Raw genomic sequence first — 21,087 nt, forward strand, 5'->3', positions numbered from 1 at the left:
TCATTAATTTTTTATTTCATTTCAGAGGAAAAATTGTGGAAGAATCTGAACCAAATACAGCAAAACCTATTACTTCTTTAAATTAATAAACATGTTGGAAAAGATTCATATTACAATCAGATTGTTTGTGTGAAAAGAGCAAAAACAAAAGAAAATTTAAAGCAAAAGAGCTTTAGGAGACGTGCATCTTTTACAATGACAAATCTTTGTGTACCATAATAGACCAGAGCAGCTTCAAGATTACATTGTTCCTAAACACAGAATTAACACGTCATGTTGATTAAAGAATGGCCGAGCTCCTCTGAGAATTCCTCCAAACAACGTTCAGATTATAGACTAGCTTGAGTTCAGAAGGAAGGAAAACTCTCTCCACCTTTTCCTAGTTAAAATGCTAGAAATCCTGTTGAAATTGCCAAAAAAAAAGAAGCACTAGTACTTTAATGTATCATACTATCAAAAGGAAAAGGAGAGATTTGTATAATCATGCATTCTTAGAAATAAAAAAGAAAAGGATTGGCATATATGATGGGATAATGCTCGCATGGCATCAATGTATCATATTGAAATTTTGGTCCAGTGGTATTAATGACCTGAGTGTCATCTTTTACAAGTACAGTTCAACCGTGCAAAACCACTCTTGATAGACGGCATAGCTGTTAACCCGTCAGGTCAGCTTGTTGACAGGTTTTGACCAACTAAGGGTTTTTGTTCTAACCAAACTGGAGCCTTGGCTGGTTCACGTGTAGCCTGGTTGAACTGGCCGGTCCAGTTTGGTTTTGACAACTTTGCACCTCACTAGAAGTTCATGATTGAACAATGATTTCGAAAATGAAGAAGGTTTTCACGTACTTGCATCTTTGGGCTAACATAATTTAAACTTGAAAGAGAGATTTAATATGCTAACCAGAACTGTGAAAGAAACCATTTATGCATTGGAGCATTCTGGTTTTTCCAGCTCCGCACTTAACATATGATGCAGAAGATTATCAACCCTTTGACTGCGAGTTTTTGTGCTGCACCAACCAAAATAAGTTCAGATTATTGTCAGCACTCAACATCTAGATTGAAAGAAATGACTAGCTAGCAGCACATACCCAACAGATCGGCGTCGGGATTTTGAGTTGCTTCCTTCCTACATTGAGAAGGCAAAAGAATATCATTTAAATTCAGTAGTTAATCTATTGCAACAAATACAAACTGGGGATAAATCCAATAGCTCAATACTACATTTAACCCAAAAAATCAGGTATGAGCAATGGAAAATTTGAGAAACAAGATCAACCAGTAAATCAAAGCCACAATTAGCATTCAGTAAATGTAACAAAAATCTTATGGTATCTGAAACCTGAATCTACTTTCTAATGTTGAAGAGTGAGAACTTCTTTCCAATGTAAACTAGAATATTTAGCTTGCATCACTATCAAACTATCATTTAAAATTGAAAAAGATTAAACACAAAAAAATGAGTAAAAGAGAAATAGTTAGGTGGATTTAAAGTGAAAAACAAACAAGGGGTTACTACCTGCCCTTGCGCGAAGGAAAAAGCAAATCAATCAAAATAGAGACAGAGGCAAAAGAGAGTAAATTTCAAGATCATTGAAGTATTAATTAAAGAAATGAGGTGGTTAAAATATGGAAAAAAAAAGAGCCAAAGGATCACTAGATAAATTCAATAGAATGAAAAAAAAAATCATTAATATTTAATTTAAGGAAAAAAAAACAGATTCATATTAGAAGAGAAAAGGAAATTAAATCGTTTATACTAAAAATTTTGAATTAAAATTTTCAAGTTATAAAGATTGTGTGGTAGAGCCTATAGTAATGGGAAGAACAATGAAACAAACTAATATCGGAATAATGGGAAGAACAATGAAACAAACTAATATCGGTAGCATTTTTTCCTTTTGCTTATAAGCAAATAAATATATTTTGAGAAAACAACCGACGCATGTAAATTAAAAGCTCATAGTTTAAAAAGGTACCAACCTTGTCCTCTGCTTCACATTTTTCTGCTGTCTCAAGTTCCATTTCAGCAAAGAATCCCTCCAGGACAAAAGCCATAACCTGAAACATTAAAAACAAGAAAATGATGTTTTGCATTTTACAATAGCTTTTGCCCTTAACTAAAAAATGCCATGTATTTAGTAATCCAGTCATAAAGGCCAATAATAACATGAGTGGAATGAGATACATAAAGTTCCAAAATTCTTGTTATCTAGAAAACTCTGCACTTCATTATCTAATATAAATAAAACCAAATAGCAACTAACGAAGCTGAGTTCTCCTATGCATTTTAATTTCATCACAGAACACCTGATAATACCAATCAATGATCAATTAAATCCAGCTTATTATCATTCAGATGATTAAGTTATAGGGTCACCACCATTTCTTAGATATTTCTGGAATAGCCAGTCAGTGTTACCAGGCTCACTGAACAGTGAAAACACTGACCATCTATTGCAGATTATGATGCATTTGTTATCTGACCAGTTCACTAGAAACGGGATGGTATGCAGGAAAGAAAGCTACATCACAGAGAAAAGCATTAAAACTGAAAGGACTAAGTGCAATGGGACATGCTATTCAGAAGTCTGCCAATTTGAGGTTGATTTCGGTAGCAATAATGACCAGAACAGATTGCCTTTATGCAGATGAAATCATAGATGCTTCCTCTCCACAATAATATAGGATTGATCAGAATGAGCATAAGAATACAAAATGCCAAAAACTGTCAACCAATAGTCCCATAACTTCGTTCTATGAACTTTCAATGATTCATGGATCATACATCTGACTGGAAATAGAATATCCTTCCTATCAAATTATCATTGATAAGGCAAAGAAGTGGAAGGCTACACGTGGTTTTCCATTATTTGTGTTGTATTTGACAGATTGACCTCTACAGGTTTTGAGTTTCAGCAAATTCAATAAAAAGTGCTGCAGCAACAAATAGAACTTACCAAATTCAAAAGCAATAGAACTGTTACTAGGTAGAAGCTGATGAAGTATGCAAGGCTCCAGTAAGTTCCAGTCAAATCCTTGTAACTCTGAAATAGTAAGTACAAGTGATTAGGGTTTTTAACCACAGTTATAAGATCGAAGACTGTAAACGGTAAAACAGGTAAACATTTTTTCTTATAGCGTTGTTGAGTGTTACCAACAGCCTGATGTCTCTTGCATGCAATATACATAGTTCAGTAGTTGTTTTAATGTATTTCCTTTAAGTTTTTGGAAATTTATGACACATTCATTATGTTGCATACAAAGCAAACATCAGCTAATAATATTGAATCCATTGTTCGCTTCAAATTTAGAAAGAAAGCAGATTGTGTAAAATGTGTATGATCCCCTGTCTTTCCTTTAATAAATTCATAAATTATTCGCCAGGAAAATCATGAAATGAGACAGTATTCTCATTTACAAGAATGAAAATTTGATAGGATATGGAGGAAATGACATGACAGCATTTATAAATGTGTACATGATTGCACATGCATCATATCCAAAAGAGAGTGGACAACAATAAGATTTTCCAAAGTTTATCATGCTTAATATTTGACCACACCAGCTTTGTCTCAACATATCTTTCTGACTCTCTCCAGTTCCATGGGAAACAGCTTCCCACCAAACAACATGTTAAAATACATTTGCAAGTTACTGAAATTAGAAAGCCACTCAAGCTGATAAATGATTTTTCATTATGTATTTTGCTGATAAACGCTATCTTGTGATCTCTATTGGGACTGCTTTGATGTGGTTAGGGTTTCAAGAGTGATATCCTGCTGGCACCAAAACTTCTGTTTTTATGGGCAGAAATAATCATTCCTTAAGTGACAATTACAAGTTTACATGCAAGATACCAGATATTATTTTGTTATTTTTTCAAAGGAATCCATAACAAAAGGGCATGTGAAATAGAATGTTCTGCACCTTACTAAAAAACAACAGTGAAATTGAAAAAAATATAAATGTAGAAGGCAAAAGGCAGTATTTACCTGCATCCACTCGTGCCAATTTCCCATAACGAGCAGATTAAAAAGTGTCACCATTCCATTTGGATAGTCATTAAAATTGAAAAGCAAATAACTTATTTTGTCAAGGAAATTGATTTTTGAGAAACTAGTGGCTTACCCTAATCATAAAGCCATAACAAGATATGAAATCAATTTAAAAGGCACCACCCACAGATCAGAGGCTACCTCTAGAGGGAAAAAGTAAAACGGGGCTTACAGCAGGCTCTAATCCATTATGATTAAAGGATACTCATCTTCAGCAAGACCTGTTCCTTCCAAATCGAGGTTCCCGGCATTCACAAGCCCGCCAAAGATCTACAAGTTTAAACAAGTAGAGATTTTATAACAATAATCATAGTAAAAAAGAGAATATAATCCAGTATAGTTAATACAAATACTGCAGGCTATCTTGAAGACATGCCAATCCAAGATATCACAATTTGCAGATTACACCAATAACCAGCCAAAGAGTAGTGAGGCCACAAATGACATCTTTTCCTTACGAAAAAATTAAATCAATCACATATGCATGAATGTACCAATACTTCCCAATATAACAAAAAATAAAAATAAAAAATCCATACTGTATTTTTTATTGTTAGCAGTTTTTGGGCAAAACAGCACTATGCTTCATCTAAAAAGAAAGGGGATCATTTCTGAAGGAATCAATTTACTATGAACTAGAAGTTTCTTTTCACTTTCCTGCTACCAAAAAGCATAAATTGAAACAGAAATATCGACAACAGCAGAATTTAATTGCAATATGACAAGAAAACAGAGCATCCAATGTACCTGAATACCAAGAGAGCAATAAATACACATGACGCAAAATATTGTGCCCAGATAAGGCATCAGACTTGGTATGAGGGTTAAAAATGTGGCAACAAAAGCCCGGTAACTTCTAACATACATCAAGATCCTTATTAATCTTAACAATCTTGCAATGAGGAGGTAACGAATCCTGCAAACAAAAAAGAAGATGAAGATACATCATAAATAGAAGAAAGAATATCTATGCATATCAAGCTTCCATTCTCCTATTAGAAAACTATTGTTTAACAACACTATAGTGAGTGGAGATGTTGAAAAACAAAATCGTGCTTTGATTTTGAGTTCAATGATGGAATTATATTCACAATACACGAAAAATGTCAACAATGAGCTTGTAAAGGCAAAATATGTTAAAAATCACATTCAATAACAATGTGAAACTTGCTGAAAGTGGGCCTTGGCAAGGATGGGCAGTTTAATATTACTGTCATATATAATGCCAGAACTATTTCTTTAAGTAATCTAAGCATAACCAAACTGCAGGAAATAAGAGCTTATTGCTTTATCCAATTCTCTGCAAGGGCTAAGAATGATCTACACGAGGAAAACTTAGCATACTGTTCTGGGTGATTGCGTGGTTGCTGCAGAGCAATCCCCAATGCTATTTATTTTATGGTGAATAACAGAAAGGATCCTGCAGGAGGTTCAGAATGTCCAGCTGCATGTGCATTAATGTAGGCGAGCTTTAGCACAAAGTAAACAGAAATAAGGGTTGCAAGGGCTGGAATATGGAAGAAATACCACCCAAGTTAGACAAAACCCCCCCCCCATCCCTCACTGATGTCACCCTACTTCATTTGTATGCTCTAACTGTAGATGCCAGCTAAGTTTGTAGGTAAAAGTGCTGGGCAATCCTCCCAATAGACTTTTGCTCAAATTCTGCTCACACTTAAGATCAGAGGGGAAATAAGTGGATAAGAAGTGATATCCCCACCCTTCCCCATCCCCCATCCCCCATCCCCCGAAGGTGTAATCTAGCTAGTAGACCAAATAATAATAAAATAATAATTTTTGAAAAATAGAGGAAAAATGAAAAATAGTGGCACAACTTAGAAAAATCACTTTACACAAAATAATAATAATAATCCATTAATAAGAATATATATATATATATATATATATATAGTTCATACCATTCTCCATTTGAAAGAAAAGTCAGCTCATTAGGAGATGCAAAAGTTACAGTCTCTCCGATAACTGCAAACACAAAAATCATTTTCATGGCATTATGGTGCAGCGTAAAATGAAATATTCCTGTCAAACAAAATAGTTTAGTTTCTCTACTTAGAACATTTGAATCAATGGCAAACAGGCATATCAAAACAAAATTCTCCGGAAAACAGTGAGCAGGTTTCTCGAATTTCCCCGAACTATAATTATTAAATACAAAATCTTTTTTTCTTTTCAAGAGTAGTAGTTTGGGAACATTAACAAAGCAACACAACCAGATCCTCATGTATGGTCATTAGTTCACTCGTAGGTCATCCTTTACACAACATATTGAAAATAATATACAAAAACAAACTACTGATTTTTTTTTTATTGAGATGCAAAAGAAATTACAGTTACTAAAAATAGTAGCAATGAATCACCATTAGAATTCACAGAATAATAGGGTGAGAAATAATTTTCATGCATTCAAATTAATTGCATTAAAGAAAGAAAATAATTGACATAGGCTGCTGGGAAAGATTATATAAAGTAATTACCTATAACCAAAGTGATCACAAAATCAAAGCGATTTTGACCATCCCTCCAATAGTTCTCAAATCCATATGCATAGATTTTTAGAGCCATTTCCACAACATAGATCCACCCTGAAGTACAAAAGGCAATCCATGAACTCCAAAGACATGATTCAAACTCACATCATAAGCCACTACAAAATAGCAAGATTGAATTCACACAACAAAATTGTAGAGCTAATAAGTGGTTGACCTTGGACAAGTTAATATCCAACTTTCAATTGACACCCTGCAAAATCTAACTAGTAGATAGTCCGAGGTATCAATTATTTGACCATCAAGATTGGAATGACAAATGGTCAAGAAAACCAATTTTTATGATAAGAATTTACATCTTTATGAACTCATATTCATCATGAGCAATGCATGTCATGTTTCATCATTCACAGATTATATTTTATGAATGATAAATGGAAATTCAATGAAGCATCAGAAGAAAAAAAGAGGATAAAACATGTACAAGGAGGGACACCAAGAGGTATGCAAAATCTGTCTCCATTGGTTTTAGAATTAACTAAAGAACAAGTCAATGTATAATGGAAACAAAAGTGCATTAAAATTCTCACATAATTATCATATTCATATGGATAAATTCCTTCAGCCATTAACGTTAAAGGTTTATATACTGCTTGCCACCAAATTGATGTCAACCCTGGCTGTTAGAAAGTTTCAAACCAACTACAGAACACATACTTATCCTCAAGAATTTCAGGATTAGTCCTATAGTCAGTCATTTCTTTTCTGCTAGATGGAACATTGTTTATAGACAACCGTGAGTTATGTGACTATCCAAATTTGAGGCTATAATTGCATAGACCCAAAAAGCTCCATAAATGTACTTATATCCATATAAGTAACATTTATAGGAGAGGGAAACAGCATTGGAAGAGTTGATGATTTAGCAAGTCTTTACCAAAGACAAATTCCACTTCTTGCCACACCTTTTGAGCAGAATTGTTGGCTATATCAAGCTGCAAACCAATTACATACAAGATTAGCATAATTGCATCAGCATTTAAATATACAACATCAAGACAGTAATCTAACAAGTGGATCTTGGTGGTTTCAAATTTTTGGTTTTGTTTATTGAGCTGGATAGATCATGTCATTGAAAAGTTGGTTGTCTTGAAATGAACTGGCCCAAAGATCTTTGCGTGTCTCAAATTCTATTTTAATCTCCTTTCCAAATGGTTACATTTCAATGCAAACATGCACTCATATGTGGTATTCAGAGGAGTTGATTTTAGATCAAGACATGATCTTGGCAACAGCTACATCCAAAGCCCACATTGTTTTGCAGTGATATGATTAGATTTATAAGAATAAACATTTAAACAGATTAACAAACCAAATCTTAGAAGAATTTAAATATAGAGGAACCAAACTTTAATCTCTATATGTTTATCGTGATATGAGAGGGGAAAAAAGGGAAAACATCAGTTCTATCAAATTTTCATTTCATGCCATACCGTTGTCTCAGTGATGACAGCTAACAGATTCATGACGAGAATGGATGATATTATGTAGCCAAATTTAGGGCTTCGTACAAACTCTTTCAACTTTTCAGAGAAAAGTGAATGGTAGATTGATGGAAGGTATTCAAAGTAAGATGGCTGCAAACAGAACCCATAGTATCAGAGATGCAGTCTAAAAGCTCCAAATATTTCCTTTGTGTTTCAGTTTCAGAGCAATACAACTTACAACATCCTCCTTTTGAAATCTTAGAGCGATTGCATTGCAAAGGTCCTCAAATTCATCCAAGTTGATCTACATAAAGAAAAGATACCAAGGCCAGAAAACATAACTGAAATATGCCCGATGAAAAAATAATAATAACCAAAAGTCATCTTTCTTATAAATGGCTAGTTAAAATGTGCCAAATGGGATGGTTGTGAAAGACTCTTGCAAGCTTTTGCAAATGATAGCACAAGCAAACCACAAATCTTAGATACCAAGAAGCTAAATATCAGTAATATAAATGAATTCTTGTAGCGCAACATAAACTAGCTGCAGTGAGGAGCAACCAAAAATAATGTGAGTTTTGGGATTTTGCACTCACACACACATAAATGTGTGTGTACATACACACATCCACATAGGCAAGCACACATGCAATACTTGATCTTTGAATAATACTTTTGAGCGTATGGCTTACACAAGGATGAATGAAGTTCTGTGGTTTTTCAAGACAGCAATTTTATAATGGAACTTTGTGTATACCTAAAACTTGTACAACATTCATAACTAACACAACAAACTCAACATCAGAAATATTTTTGTGCATATCAGCTCGTGAATTCAAAAAATAGATGATATGCACAAAAATATTAGAATGACGAATACATACACACTCATGTGTGTGTACCAATGATCAGTTCAATGAAGCAAATTGTTTCCTTCCTTTCAAGCCATGTAGAAATCATACAAACTGATGTGACAATTACTCTATTCGTGCTCAACTAACCATTTAAAATGTGTGAAACCCACAATCCACCACTTATCACTTACCACACATGTTAGAATAGAGTTTTAGTATTGTTTTGTTTGTATGCATAGCATTTCCATGATGATGGTGAAAACAAAAGATCACCTGTGTTTTGTTTAAACACGAGGGAATATACCTTGAAATCATGAGAATCGTCAAGTTCATCAAATATCAACTCGAATTCTTCCCTTGATATGCTTGGCAAAGTCCTGATAAACAAAATAAATATAAATAAATAGCACATACTTCAATATATAAAACAACTTGCACCAGAATAACAACTTGAGTTATAAAAGCTAAAGGCAAGCAATTTTTTATCCTGAGCCATGGTAACGTCTTGCCATCTGTTTCCCATCTTTTTTCCAAACTCCATCCAATGGAAATGATAGAAAATTTGCCAAGATATGGTGAAAATAAAGTGATTATTATTACAATTCTTTCATCAGTTAAAGTCCACTCTAAGTGCTCCCAAGATGACACCCATGATGAGAAAACTGAAGGCCAGAGGACTTACATCAATATAAAGCACGGATGCAATTTTAAATAAGACCCAAGGCTCAAACAGAATAGCGTTTGAGGGAGAAAACATATTCACAGGAAAAAAAAGACAATCCATGCCCACGGAACCAATCAGTTAACAACCCCAGACAACGACACCAACTAAGAAGCTCAAGAGAAAGCCATAAATATACACACAACTGAAAAAAAAAAAAAACAATTAAATGCATTCCTCTGGTCAACATGTTGTCTACAAAGAGTTGTAACTGTTTTCTGCTACAGTATCCCCACATTCATATGTTATCAAGGCTTTTTCTTTCAAACAATATATAATGACGGAAGCTGACTTTGGTGGCTTAATCCAATCAGTTCATCAATAGTTAGCCCATATGATTGCCTGGTGATGATATCAAATATCTGAAATACTTTTGTGTATATAACAGTAGCTTTAAAAACCCTTGCACAATGACTTAAGTCACGGGGATGGTGGTATACAGTGTAGCTGTTCATTCTTACTTCAAGACCAAATGGATGATAGGATAGTGAAATTAAATAGGCATAATAAAGCTATTCATGTCATTAACAAATGAGATCCAAGTAAGGCATAATCATTTTAATTTTCATCAAGGAAAAATATCAATTGTCCTCGTAAAACAAATGGCTTTTGAATAAGGTTGGTTTTGAGATCAAATACCAGAACAAGTAGGCAAAAGTTGATCAATCCTTGTGCAAAGAAAGCACAAGACACCATTAGAATGCCTTTGCACTAGAAATGGATAACTGAGTATAAGTGGTGATTTATAATGTCACTCATATTCAAACAGTTAGTTGAATGCAAGCATCTGTGGAGTGTCTGTTGTTGTTCTACCAAGTATTGAATACACAAGTAAATGACTGAATTAATAGTTTAATGAAGGTTTTTCCACTTGTGCTCCATAGATGACTACCTTAATGTCCTTTCTTTTCCAACTTCTAAAGCAGAAGTGAACACAAAGAATGAATAAAGTTAAATCCTATGAAATCCAACTAATATAGTGCCTAATTTTCATCCACTCATTCTTTTAAGGGAAATGGGAACTATTTTCACTATCACACATCTATTCCATCTGTTCCTCTGGTCAAGGAGTGAGGAAGGGGCTTTGCTGAAAATGAGTTCCTCAAGGAAGAATAAACTATATGCTACTTTCAGGAATCAAGACCAAAAAAAGGTCAGAATCTGCCAATATTAGTCATCCATCTAGAAAGCACCATATTCAGGAATATAAATATATTTTTTTGCAACATCTTTGTATTTTTGAGAAGTCAATTATTCGTGCTCCTCTAGCATCAATTGAATTAGACTAAAAGCGTTTGTGCAAATCATATATCGGAAGGATCTTGTGCACGATTTATAGAGCATGTTTTGAAAGTGTATTGAAGATGGTATACAAGGAATACCTGTATTTATTAAGTGCTTCAAATAAATGAATGCATTGCTCCTTATTAAGGAATCCAGCATCCTGTTGAACAAAAATGATATTCCCATTGGACATGAAACAAAGAACAACAAATAAGATGTCAGCAACTACATTTTAATACAGAGAAAAAAAAAATGCTATATTCAATTGTTGAAAACACAGTGGTAGGTCAATCAACAAGAGTAACTATGCTGGGGGGGAGTTGAAAATTTTCCCTTAACTGAAGCAAACCATACACCAGGGAGAAAATGACTGCAAGAATATGACACTCAGTCATACTGTGCATGTTGTCCAAAACAAACATTTGCATCAGATCAGATCAGATGAATGTGAGACAGAGAAACTAGCCTTGTCACCTCATCGCTTGATTTAGCGTGTTTGTCTCCAAGAAGAGATAAGAGAGCAAGAGCATAGTATTTGGGAAATTCAGGACATGTTATTTGAAAATCTTTCATGCTTATCTTATTCATAATCCTACATCTTCTCAAATCCCTGTAGGTAATCTTATTTGTAAGGTCAAGATACTAAGAATAAAGCATTTGTTTTGTTCAGTCGTAAACAATGTCAATGCTTACATTTTCTCACATCACAATGTCTCCAGATGTTTGTTTCATGCATTCTATTAGAAGTGACACCTTCAAACATTATTACCACATAATTATGTAGTTTGGGTAAAAGAAAATGAAATTGTTGACATATAGAGAGCCATATATTTGTCCAAATAGCCTAAATGAGTTGCTTTTCTATATGCTTTTGTGAGTTTAGCAAAGGTGCATACAACTTTTGCAATGATTTGATGCATTTGATTTCAGCACTCTAGAATCTTTAAAGACTTGAAATTATCTTGTCTTCTCATTTTGGATAAAATAGCTTTCCTGACTTCGTCATTGTAGCACCACAAAACGGAATTTTTGGAGCCATATCTGAAGAGCAGAGGGACTGTAGAGAAGATCTTTTGTTTAAATTGTATAGTATGTTTCCAGGGAGGATGCCTTGTCATCCATTAAGTACCATGCTCTTTTTTGTGTCTAGATAAAATTACTTCCTGTATCAATATCAAGTGGAGCGTTTAACAAAAGAAAGTGACTATCATTCACATCTACCAACAATGGACATAACAACATTGGTACGCACATTAGACAAGGATTTCTCTTTTGTTTAGAAAAGGTATTTCTCCATCTGGTAGAGAATCATTATGCAAGGGCTATTTTGATTTCTCTGTCAGATTTTCATTTTATTAGATATCTAAAAGGACTTAATGAAGAGCATCTCTCAGAAAACAGAAGTATTTGAGATGTCATGATGTTAGAACAATATTTTGAAGGCGTTGTTTGAAAGAGGAAGGCTATACAATTACTTTACAATGAACAAGAATTAAGCACAAAGATTATATTTGTGGGTGTGCATGCATAGTAGCATCCATGGAATATAAAGATAATGCAAATTGAATGGATAGTTGAAAACCATGGTATTGAGTGACAACATACTTACATTCTTATCAATGAGATTGAAGGCTTTGATCAGTATTCTTTTCCTCGAACGGTCCATCTCAGAAACTTGTTTTACAAGCTAGAACAGAAAGAAGATGTAAGCATGTACATTTTCATTTTATCCCTGAACACAAAAGAAAACATCCTACAAAATATTTTGTGATATATCAGGAAGGAAATGGTATAAGCATTTGAAAATGAGAGGAAGACCGCAGACTATTCACATTTTCAACTTTACCTGGTCTTTGAAGCTGTCATATACGACAGCAAGAACCAAGTTGGTGACAAAGTACACTCCTATTAGCACGTAGAGGATGAAAAAAAGGCTATACCAACGTGAAACCCTGTAAAACAAAGAAGATGTGGACAATACAATCTGTTCTTGTATACTTGTTTTTTGTTCTGCCCATAGTTGAAAAGCACACCAAATAAATGAATAGCATGTGTTCTACCATATGAATGACCCAAAGAGACAGGCATGTAATACTCTAAAAAATTGTAAGAGAGAATTATCACTTCAAAGAGAGTAGAGACTTTTTTTAAAAAATGCCTTAGCAGTTAGCAAAGACCAATTACACTACAAGTACACCTAAAGAATGTTAATAGTGGCAAATCAGATTATAAGCAAGCCCTTATAACAAATTTCACATTCAAAGTCCTAGATTGAAGGGGAAAGCATATCTGATCGATTTGCATGCAGAATCTCCAGCCAAAAATACAAGGCATCTTCTATATCACTAAATATTACATATGCAACTCCACAACTTTTTGCCACATTGCTCTAGGTTGAATTCCATGCCAGTATCACAAGTGAAATGCAAACTATATGGTAATACTTTTGACGAATGTAGGCTTGAGAATCTTCTATATTGGCAGTGTCTTAAAACTCTCTTGAAGAATAACATCATAATAAACTCAACCAAGCTTTAAGGTCAAACAACTTAACACCAATGACGTACTCCACAATGTTTAAGGCCACATTTCCCATGACTTCAGAAATCACATCCTGTCTTATAACTTCAAACTAAGTCAATTCCAGTATGTCTCTCATGCTCTTTGTTCCTTCCACTGGATGCAATTACTCTTCCTCACTCTTTGCACTTTCATATACAAGGTTGGAGCTATTAGCACTATATCAATTGCTAACAGTACTGTGAATCTCTCTCAAACTTTTTCTTTCTCTCTCTACAGAAGCTGAGTGCCATTGACAATAGATAGCATAATAGATCAAGGGCTCATAAACCCATTACATGTCTAAATGTCCATGTTGCAATCCAGACTATTATCAAATGGCTTTTCCTCCACTTTTTATTAATCAGTACTACCTTTACCTGTTCCTTCCCCTGTCCGTCATTTGAGTATGTGGTGTTCCTATAGAGCATAGATGACTTTATATTTGTCCAACAAAATGTGCCAATCAACTTGAAAGGTGTGTAATAATCTCATACTACATTGGAAATGCCCCTCCAAGATACCAAGAATATCCATTCCTATATTTCTTAGCCATTGAATTTTATTAGACTATCAGATCTATTACCAGAAGTTCTAAGGTCTGAATTCTAGGATTTTGTTTTTCTCTTACTTACTCTCAAGTCCTTAAGAGTATAACATGAACTTTACAATTGTAACTTATCAGTAATCCCATCTAGCCTAGTTTCATCTATCATTAATTTCGCAAAGATTGGAAGAGGTTTTAACCATAATGTAACCAATCTCTTAACCCCATCATTTGCAGAATGCAAATCACTATTTTTGGATGAAAAAAATGCAAAGAGTAATCAAAGGCAAAAAAGGTTTTTTTTTTTCTTCACTTTTTTGTCATTTTTCTGAAGCTAGAAATCTCATAAAAAATTGCAGTTCAATAGCTTCAAATGACAGCAACATTTTCACCACCACCCTCCAACCTCAAAATAGAGTAAATACACACCAGAGATGAAAAGGACACCTCACTAGCTATACGTAAGTGGAAGAAAATATAATAAAAATAAAGAAAAGATCACATAAATCATTTCTCAAGAAAACTTACTTGTATGCAGGTATCCATACATCTGGATTGTTGGATGTTGTAAATAAAACAAACATCTGATACAATGTGATGCCATATGAAGTGAAAACTATTTTCCCCTGTTGGGTATCTTCAAACATGACAAAGGCTAACCAACTGGAGAAAAGCAGAAATAAAAACCCTAGAGCCTACACAAAGACATCAGACAACAATAAATAGAAAAGAGAACATTATGTAATGCGCACTAATGGAAATAAAAACATATCAAATCAGTTCATAAGATAAATGGAAATATATTATTGAGCAACATCTAAAATAAATCAGGGACTGACAATAGTTGCAAACTAAGATTAATTGTAATTCCAGCAGCAATATTGATAAAGGAATGAATGTAAACGAACCAAGACATTCACATAAGTCTTAAGCATTCCGCCCAAAATGATGATGCTCCTTTGCAAGTCCCTAAGGTCATGACAAAATAAAAAACCGGTCAAATAACCATAAATTGTTTGACAAAGAGAAGTGCAATTTAAAAATGTTCACCATAACATTCAAATTACATGTAGAAATAACTAAACATTATAAAAACAGACAATTCATATACCTTCTCTTCTTTTAAAAAAAGAATTCAATAAAATGACAACCCAATTACCACAGACAATAGAAGTAGAGAAGAAAGATCTCAAACATCATTCCCCTAAATTGGCTGATTTTCATCCCTTCTAACGCAGTCCTGCTAGTTTCATTCTCCCTGCTTGTATTATCTAAGAGGTTAAATCATGAAGCATGATGTAAACATCCCTGAGACATTGTGCCAACCTAGGATTTCTACAGGTATTCAATAATGATGCGGCATTAAAGAGATAGAAATCCTTGACAAAATAGTTGTCCACATGACAAATATCATGCAATCCTACCCCATAGTTTGAACCAAACTAAACTGCCAACAGTTCACCAAATCATATCTCCATTCACTAAAATGCTATCGATTAAACTTCACCACTGGAACACAAATGCAAAGAAGGTTTATCTATATATATAAGAGAAGAAGAATATGAACTATGGTTAAAACATGAACAAGGAACATATGAGTTTTATGACATAGATACCTGATGTATAGAATAAACAAGACAACTCTTATGTAAGGTGCAATTCTGAAAGGAAGAAAATTGAAAGCCACTGGAGACGCATAAATCGCATAAGCCACCAAATCAACAACCAAAATGCATAGGCAAATGACCTGAAAATCCAGCCACCCAAAACATCGTATATCAAAACCTAAAGAATGACAAATTAACATTTTCTTCATCAATTAACTTTGTAGAATAGAGTTAATTGATGCACATGTACATTCCATAAAGAGACACATACGTATTGGAAAAATAGAGAGCTGGGTTGCCCAAATGAAAAAGAAAGTATGATGGCAAGCAAGCATTTTGTGGCTACACAAACATGGAAACACAAAGATGGAAATTTTTTATGCAATAAACAGTTGATAACATGAACAAGTCTTGTTTTCTGTGAGCTTATCAACTTCCCAATTTGGATTTGGCAGAGATGACCAGTAACAACATTCAGCTATATGCAAAGACACTCAGTTTCCCACATGGAAAAACAGAAATGGATACATTACCGCAAACATTAGAAAAATGTTACAAGAGAATCCTTTTACCTTCAAGGCACCAAACTTTAAGCTGGGTTTACGTTTTGGAAAGAAATAAAATGTTACGGAGCGGCTCAAATGGGATACAGAGGGTGCATATAAATGCAAGGCTGCTTAAAAGGTTAAACTGGAGTTCATTCATTAGCTTACGGGATAAGGTGCTAGTGTTTCACATTACGTTAACAAACAATATATATGGTACAATTTTCTCCAAGGAAAAAAAAAACAGTGAGAGAGAGAGGTATTCATGTTCCAAAACTATAATTACTGCCCATAAGCAAACCCTATCTAACAAGCTAAAGATGCTTCATGTGGTAGAAAAAAACAACAACAATCAGATTAAAACTTCACAATAAGAAAACCATAGCCCAGTACCTTAGAACAATTAAGAGGATTTTTCCAGTAGATACGGAAACCTTCATATGATATTGGAAAGAAAATATGTGCCGCTAGTATGATGAGAGTTATGCCCTGCATAAGAAAAAAGAAACCAGTGTAACTTGCCAAAGACCAAATCTGGTGACAGAATAACCTTCATATGATATCATTAAAGTGACATGTTTAGTAATAAGACTACTAATGAATTCAAGACAAATTTTACTGACTATGCATTTTATCAAGTCTATACTTTAGATGCATGCTTTCCAGCAGATTAACTAATAATTTATGAAATTTTCAGCACCTTCAAAACTTGGTGAAGATATAAGAACTTATCCAGCTTATTGCTAACGTTTCAAGAAATCCTAGAAGATCCTTCAAAATTTTGTTAATTAGTCCTGAATCTTTACAGTAATTTGCTTGAACCATAACAGACTTCTTGCCCAAACAAGAAAGCTATTGCCAGTTTCTGGTACAAGTAATTCATTAAAAGTGCTACAGTGCATGACCCAAATGTGCACTATTAATTTTTTTTAATGTACATTTACAACTCTAGTCAGTAAATGTTAAAAATTTCACTAATCAGTTTTGCAATATTTAAGCCACTACTCAGTGTATATGTGCCTCTGTGTTGACAGCGTCTTTTGCAGCACCTTGAATAGAAGAGGATAGGTTTCAATCCTATGGAACATGTCCTACACTAAATAAACCACCTTGTAGTTCTCCAACTGGTTAACTTCTCTCTACACTAACGAAAAAACTCTTGTTCGATTATATAGAGATGCCGCAGCAAGGCCACAACTTACTTCTCCAAGTTAGAAACAAACATCAAGAAGATATTTACTCATACCTCAAAAACAAAGGACTCTGCAGCAGTTAAGTACGGCAGCTCCCCAAGATAGAAGTACTCCCTATCATTGCAAGAATGTCCAGAATTATTTTGACACCACAGCGGTTTCTGCACCAGTTAACCAATTTAAGAATTATATAATAATTTAGAAAGACATTGGAAAATCCTGTTTTTGTTTTTCAATTTTCTCAGCACCTTTATGATAAACTGAAAGCATATAGCGGTTATCAGTAACAGAAGGGTACTGACCTCCAAGAAATTTAGTACTATCATTGCAAAGTAATTGAGGGTCCAAATGATATCAAACTGAATAAAGATGAAGTAGAACTTTGCAACACTTTCAAAGTTTGCTTGATCAAGAATTTCTTCCGGTATACCAATACCATCTTCAGCCTGTAAGTATTTTCAAACCATTCCAACTAAATTCAATCCCAGTCCCAAAAATTCTCAACCAATAACGAAAAGTAAATTTTTGTAAAAAATCTTAAACTTAAGATGGTTAGTAAATTGCGTGGGAGATAAATGAATAATTAAGTAACAGCAAAAACCGATTCAGCTCCTTGCACGCTAGCAACTAATATGATAATTCATGCCACTTGAAACAGGTCCATATCCTCCATATTTATAGATATTAATATTTTCAATGATCGGCTTGGTGCTTCCTCACCAATCATTAATTTCTATAAATCAATATTATATTTTGAATTTTAGCCACTTCACTAACCCTTGATGGACCTGTATTACTGGAAATAAACTAACATAACTGTGCCCATACTAAGGACTATAAACAAACTAAAAGAAAACAATACATGATCATAAACCACAAGTATTTTACTCTAAAAGTCAACCCTTCACTGTTTTATTATTATTATTTGACTTCCATCAAGACGATATTAACTGACTGAAAAGAATTCCAGAACAAGAAAGCAAAAGAAAAGAAGAAAAATAAGACTAAAGAGACAATAAAATGATTATCAAAATCTCTCTAATGATGAGTCAAACCTTAAATCCAAATCACATGAAAGCAAGAAAAGAACAAAAACCAACCCATCAATCCCATTTACAAATCAAGCAAGAAAACATGATCACAAACACTCAAAAACTCAACTTTATAATAACCCATTTTGATTTAGAGACTCAAAATGTATTTCCTTTTACTATAAAATGATCAACATCCACATTCAAGCGCACAAAAAATTAAAATTTTCAAGGAACGAAGCTAACCAGATCAACAAGAGCAGCAGCTTTTTGAAAGGGAGAACCATGAGTGATGGCATCAGAACGTCGAGGAAACTTGGGCGTGGACTGATCTCTTCTTCTAAAACGTATATCTCGTCCACCGCTGCTTTCTCCTAACAAAGGCTTCTCCATTTTCTTTTGTGATCTCTGGTTGCCGAAAATGGTGGGAAACAAAAGAAAGACAGAGAGACAGAGGTTTAATACTACACAGACAGATCCACGGTCCCCGGGTAGTTATGTGTGCGCCCCACTACCTTGAGTTTAAGGTGGGCCAGTGGGTCCACACAGTTAGATCCCGCGGTGGGTGGTTTGGTGTAAACTGTAGAGGTCGGCTCAAATCCTGTCTTTTCATACCTTTTTTCATTAAAAAAGACAACAAATCCTTTACTTAAAAGAGAATAATCCCATTTTATAATATGTAAGTGCGTATTGAAAAGAAAGAATTACCCAACAAAATAATCTACAGAAAAAACTAAATAGATTAATTTGATTTTTTATTAGAGTATCTGATTTAAGAATAGATTTTTAAGTCCAGACCAAATACTCATACTTGAATTTCTTAGCGTATTGTAAATCATTGGTTATATTAAATTAAGTTCATCAGGGTAATCTGCTTGAGGATATTGTTGAATTTTGATATGCGAGCCTGTTAATTTTTACGTTTTAAAAGTGTTTTTAAAAAAATTTAATTTTTTTTATTTTTTTATTAACTTCAAACTAACATGTTTTTAGTATTATCAAATCATTTTGAAGTGCTGATGTAAACAATAATTTTTAAAAATAAAAAAATATCATTAGCATGTATTTTAGCACGAAAAATTATTTGAAAAACAATCGCAACTATACTGTCAAATAAGATTGGAAACATTTATTCAAGAGCAAATAAATACTGTAATGTTAATAATAATAATAATAATAATAATAATAATAATAATATAATTTTGGTTTAGGAGTGATGAAGAAGTGAGAATAATCTAATGAGTTGGATGTCATGTAAATATATAATATCTTCTTAACAAGTTCTGAGCAAAGCAGATTTCTTATACAAATTCATAAAAGTTGACTTTTTGATACTCCTTGATATTTTTCTTTATTGTTTCTTAACTAATTATTTTTATTCTTGATTGACTTGATGCAAGGTTCGGATAACAAGTTAGATAAATTAATCATGATTAATTTAAGATAATTAATTTTTATTTTAAAGTCAAAATAATATCATTTAAAAAATAAATATTTTTTTAATCAGGTTGATTAAATTATAAATAGATTTATTAGATTGATCGAAAAGACAAGTAGGCTGGTTCCAGGTTGATATTAACCGTTAAGATTTGCAGGTTTAATAACATTGATTTGGAATAAGAGGGCGACAATACCCCACTTGGCGAGTTGATTATGAATAAATTACTCAAAATTTAATTCCAAATCCTTATCATGATCATGATGGCCATGGCTACTTGTAAAAGTGTGGAGGGAAGTTTCTATTACTGGATAAAACGAATCTGTGCAGCAATGGATGTCGGCAAGAGAAAAGGTCGTCAAAAGCTGGGACCAAATGAAATCAATTTCCCAGCTGGCTTTTATTGCTCCAGTGGAGGATGAGGCAACAAGCTGCAGCTGTTGGACTTTTTCAGTGCAGAAGTTCCATGGATAGAGATGAACTTGAACAGATAGATGGACCCATCTTTGATATTTCTTCGCAACTAAGAGTCTAAGATGACCCCACCGGGCCACCATCATGCAATAAGATTTGGATCCAATCGTGGAGCCCATGTTGTTCTTGCTCAGATTTAAGCATTCAAAGCCTGGATTTGAAGGATCAGATTCAAAGACTTGTTGAGCAGAGATATTGAAGCCCAGCAAGTTGATCCGGTTCATGACGATAGAGAGATAAGCCCAGATATGAAGGATCAAGAAATGCTTGAAGCAAAAACAAGAATCCCAACAAGCTAAAACTGTTCATGATGTTAACAATGGAGATTAGAGAAAAAGAGGGGCAGTTGATTGTTTCTCGTAGGGATGAGAAAAAAACCAAAAAAATTATTAAATTGAAAAAACTAGAAAAAAATTATTGAAAAAACCAAACAGTAGAAAAACCGATTAAATCGATTAGAATTTCGAAAAAACCGACCAGTTCGGTTTTGGTTTTACAAACCTGAAACTGAAAAAACCAAATCGAATCGAACCCAAATCGGAAAAAAAACTGAGCCAAATTGAAAAAATCGAGCCAAATCGAAAAAACCTAGCCAAACCGGTTTAAACCGGTTTTTGTTCTAAAAAATCGAACCTAAACCGGTCGGTTTGAACCGGTTTCGGTTTTTTTTAATTTTTTTTTTGATTTGGTTACTTTTTTTGATAAAAACCAAACTAAACCAAACCGAAAATGATCACCTCTAATTTCTCGCAATATCAATTTACTATTTAACAAAAAAA

The 21,087-nt window shown here is 33.8% G+C and overlaps 1 protein-coding gene across 3 annotated transcripts; it reads right to left on the reverse strand.

The window, feature by feature from the left end:
- Nucleotides 1-55: 55 nt before the first annotated feature.
- Nucleotides 56-18,931, reverse strand: LOC18104631 (two pore calcium channel protein 1). Of its 3 annotated transcripts, XM_024583480.2 has the most exons (24): nucleotides 18,643-18,920; nucleotides 17,668-17,811; nucleotides 17,419-17,526; nucleotides 16,566-16,661; nucleotides 15,637-15,767; nucleotides 14,929-14,989; nucleotides 14,549-14,715; nucleotides 12,761-12,866; nucleotides 12,524-12,601; nucleotides 11,013-11,074; nucleotides 9,214-9,286; nucleotides 8,294-8,359; nucleotides 8,062-8,205; nucleotides 7,506-7,563; nucleotides 6,557-6,664; nucleotides 5,981-6,044; nucleotides 4,809-4,977; nucleotides 4,267-4,331; nucleotides 3,999-4,089; nucleotides 2,964-3,050; nucleotides 1,987-2,064; nucleotides 1,095-1,132; nucleotides 905-1,013; nucleotides 360-400 (listed from the first exon to the last, which is right to left on the reverse strand). In XM_024583480.2, exons 1-23 carry the CDS (start codon nucleotides 18,787-18,789, stop codon nucleotides 926-928), a joined length of 2,229 nt encoding a protein of 742 aa, XP_024439248.1. In that variant the 5' UTR covers nucleotides 18,790-18,920; the 3' UTR covers nucleotides 360-400; nucleotides 905-925. The 3 variants fall into 3 exon arrangements, with proteins under 3 accessions (XP_024439250.1, XP_024439248.1, XP_052302480.1); XM_024583482.2 differs by lacking the exon at nucleotides 905-1,013 and having other exon boundaries at nucleotides 56-400; nucleotides 18,643-18,928; XM_052446520.1 differs by lacking the exon at nucleotides 6,557-6,664 and having other exon boundaries at nucleotides 18,643-18,931.
- Nucleotides 18,932-21,087: the final 2,156 nt, after the last annotated feature.

The sequence above is a fragment of the Populus trichocarpa genome, chromosome 13 (genome assembly GCF_000002775.5).
Source record: "Populus trichocarpa isolate Nisqually-1 chromosome 13, P.trichocarpa_v4.1, whole genome shotgun sequence".
In the NCBI taxonomy this organism is placed as follows: Eukaryota; Viridiplantae; Streptophyta; class Magnoliopsida; order Malpighiales; family Salicaceae; genus Populus; species Populus trichocarpa.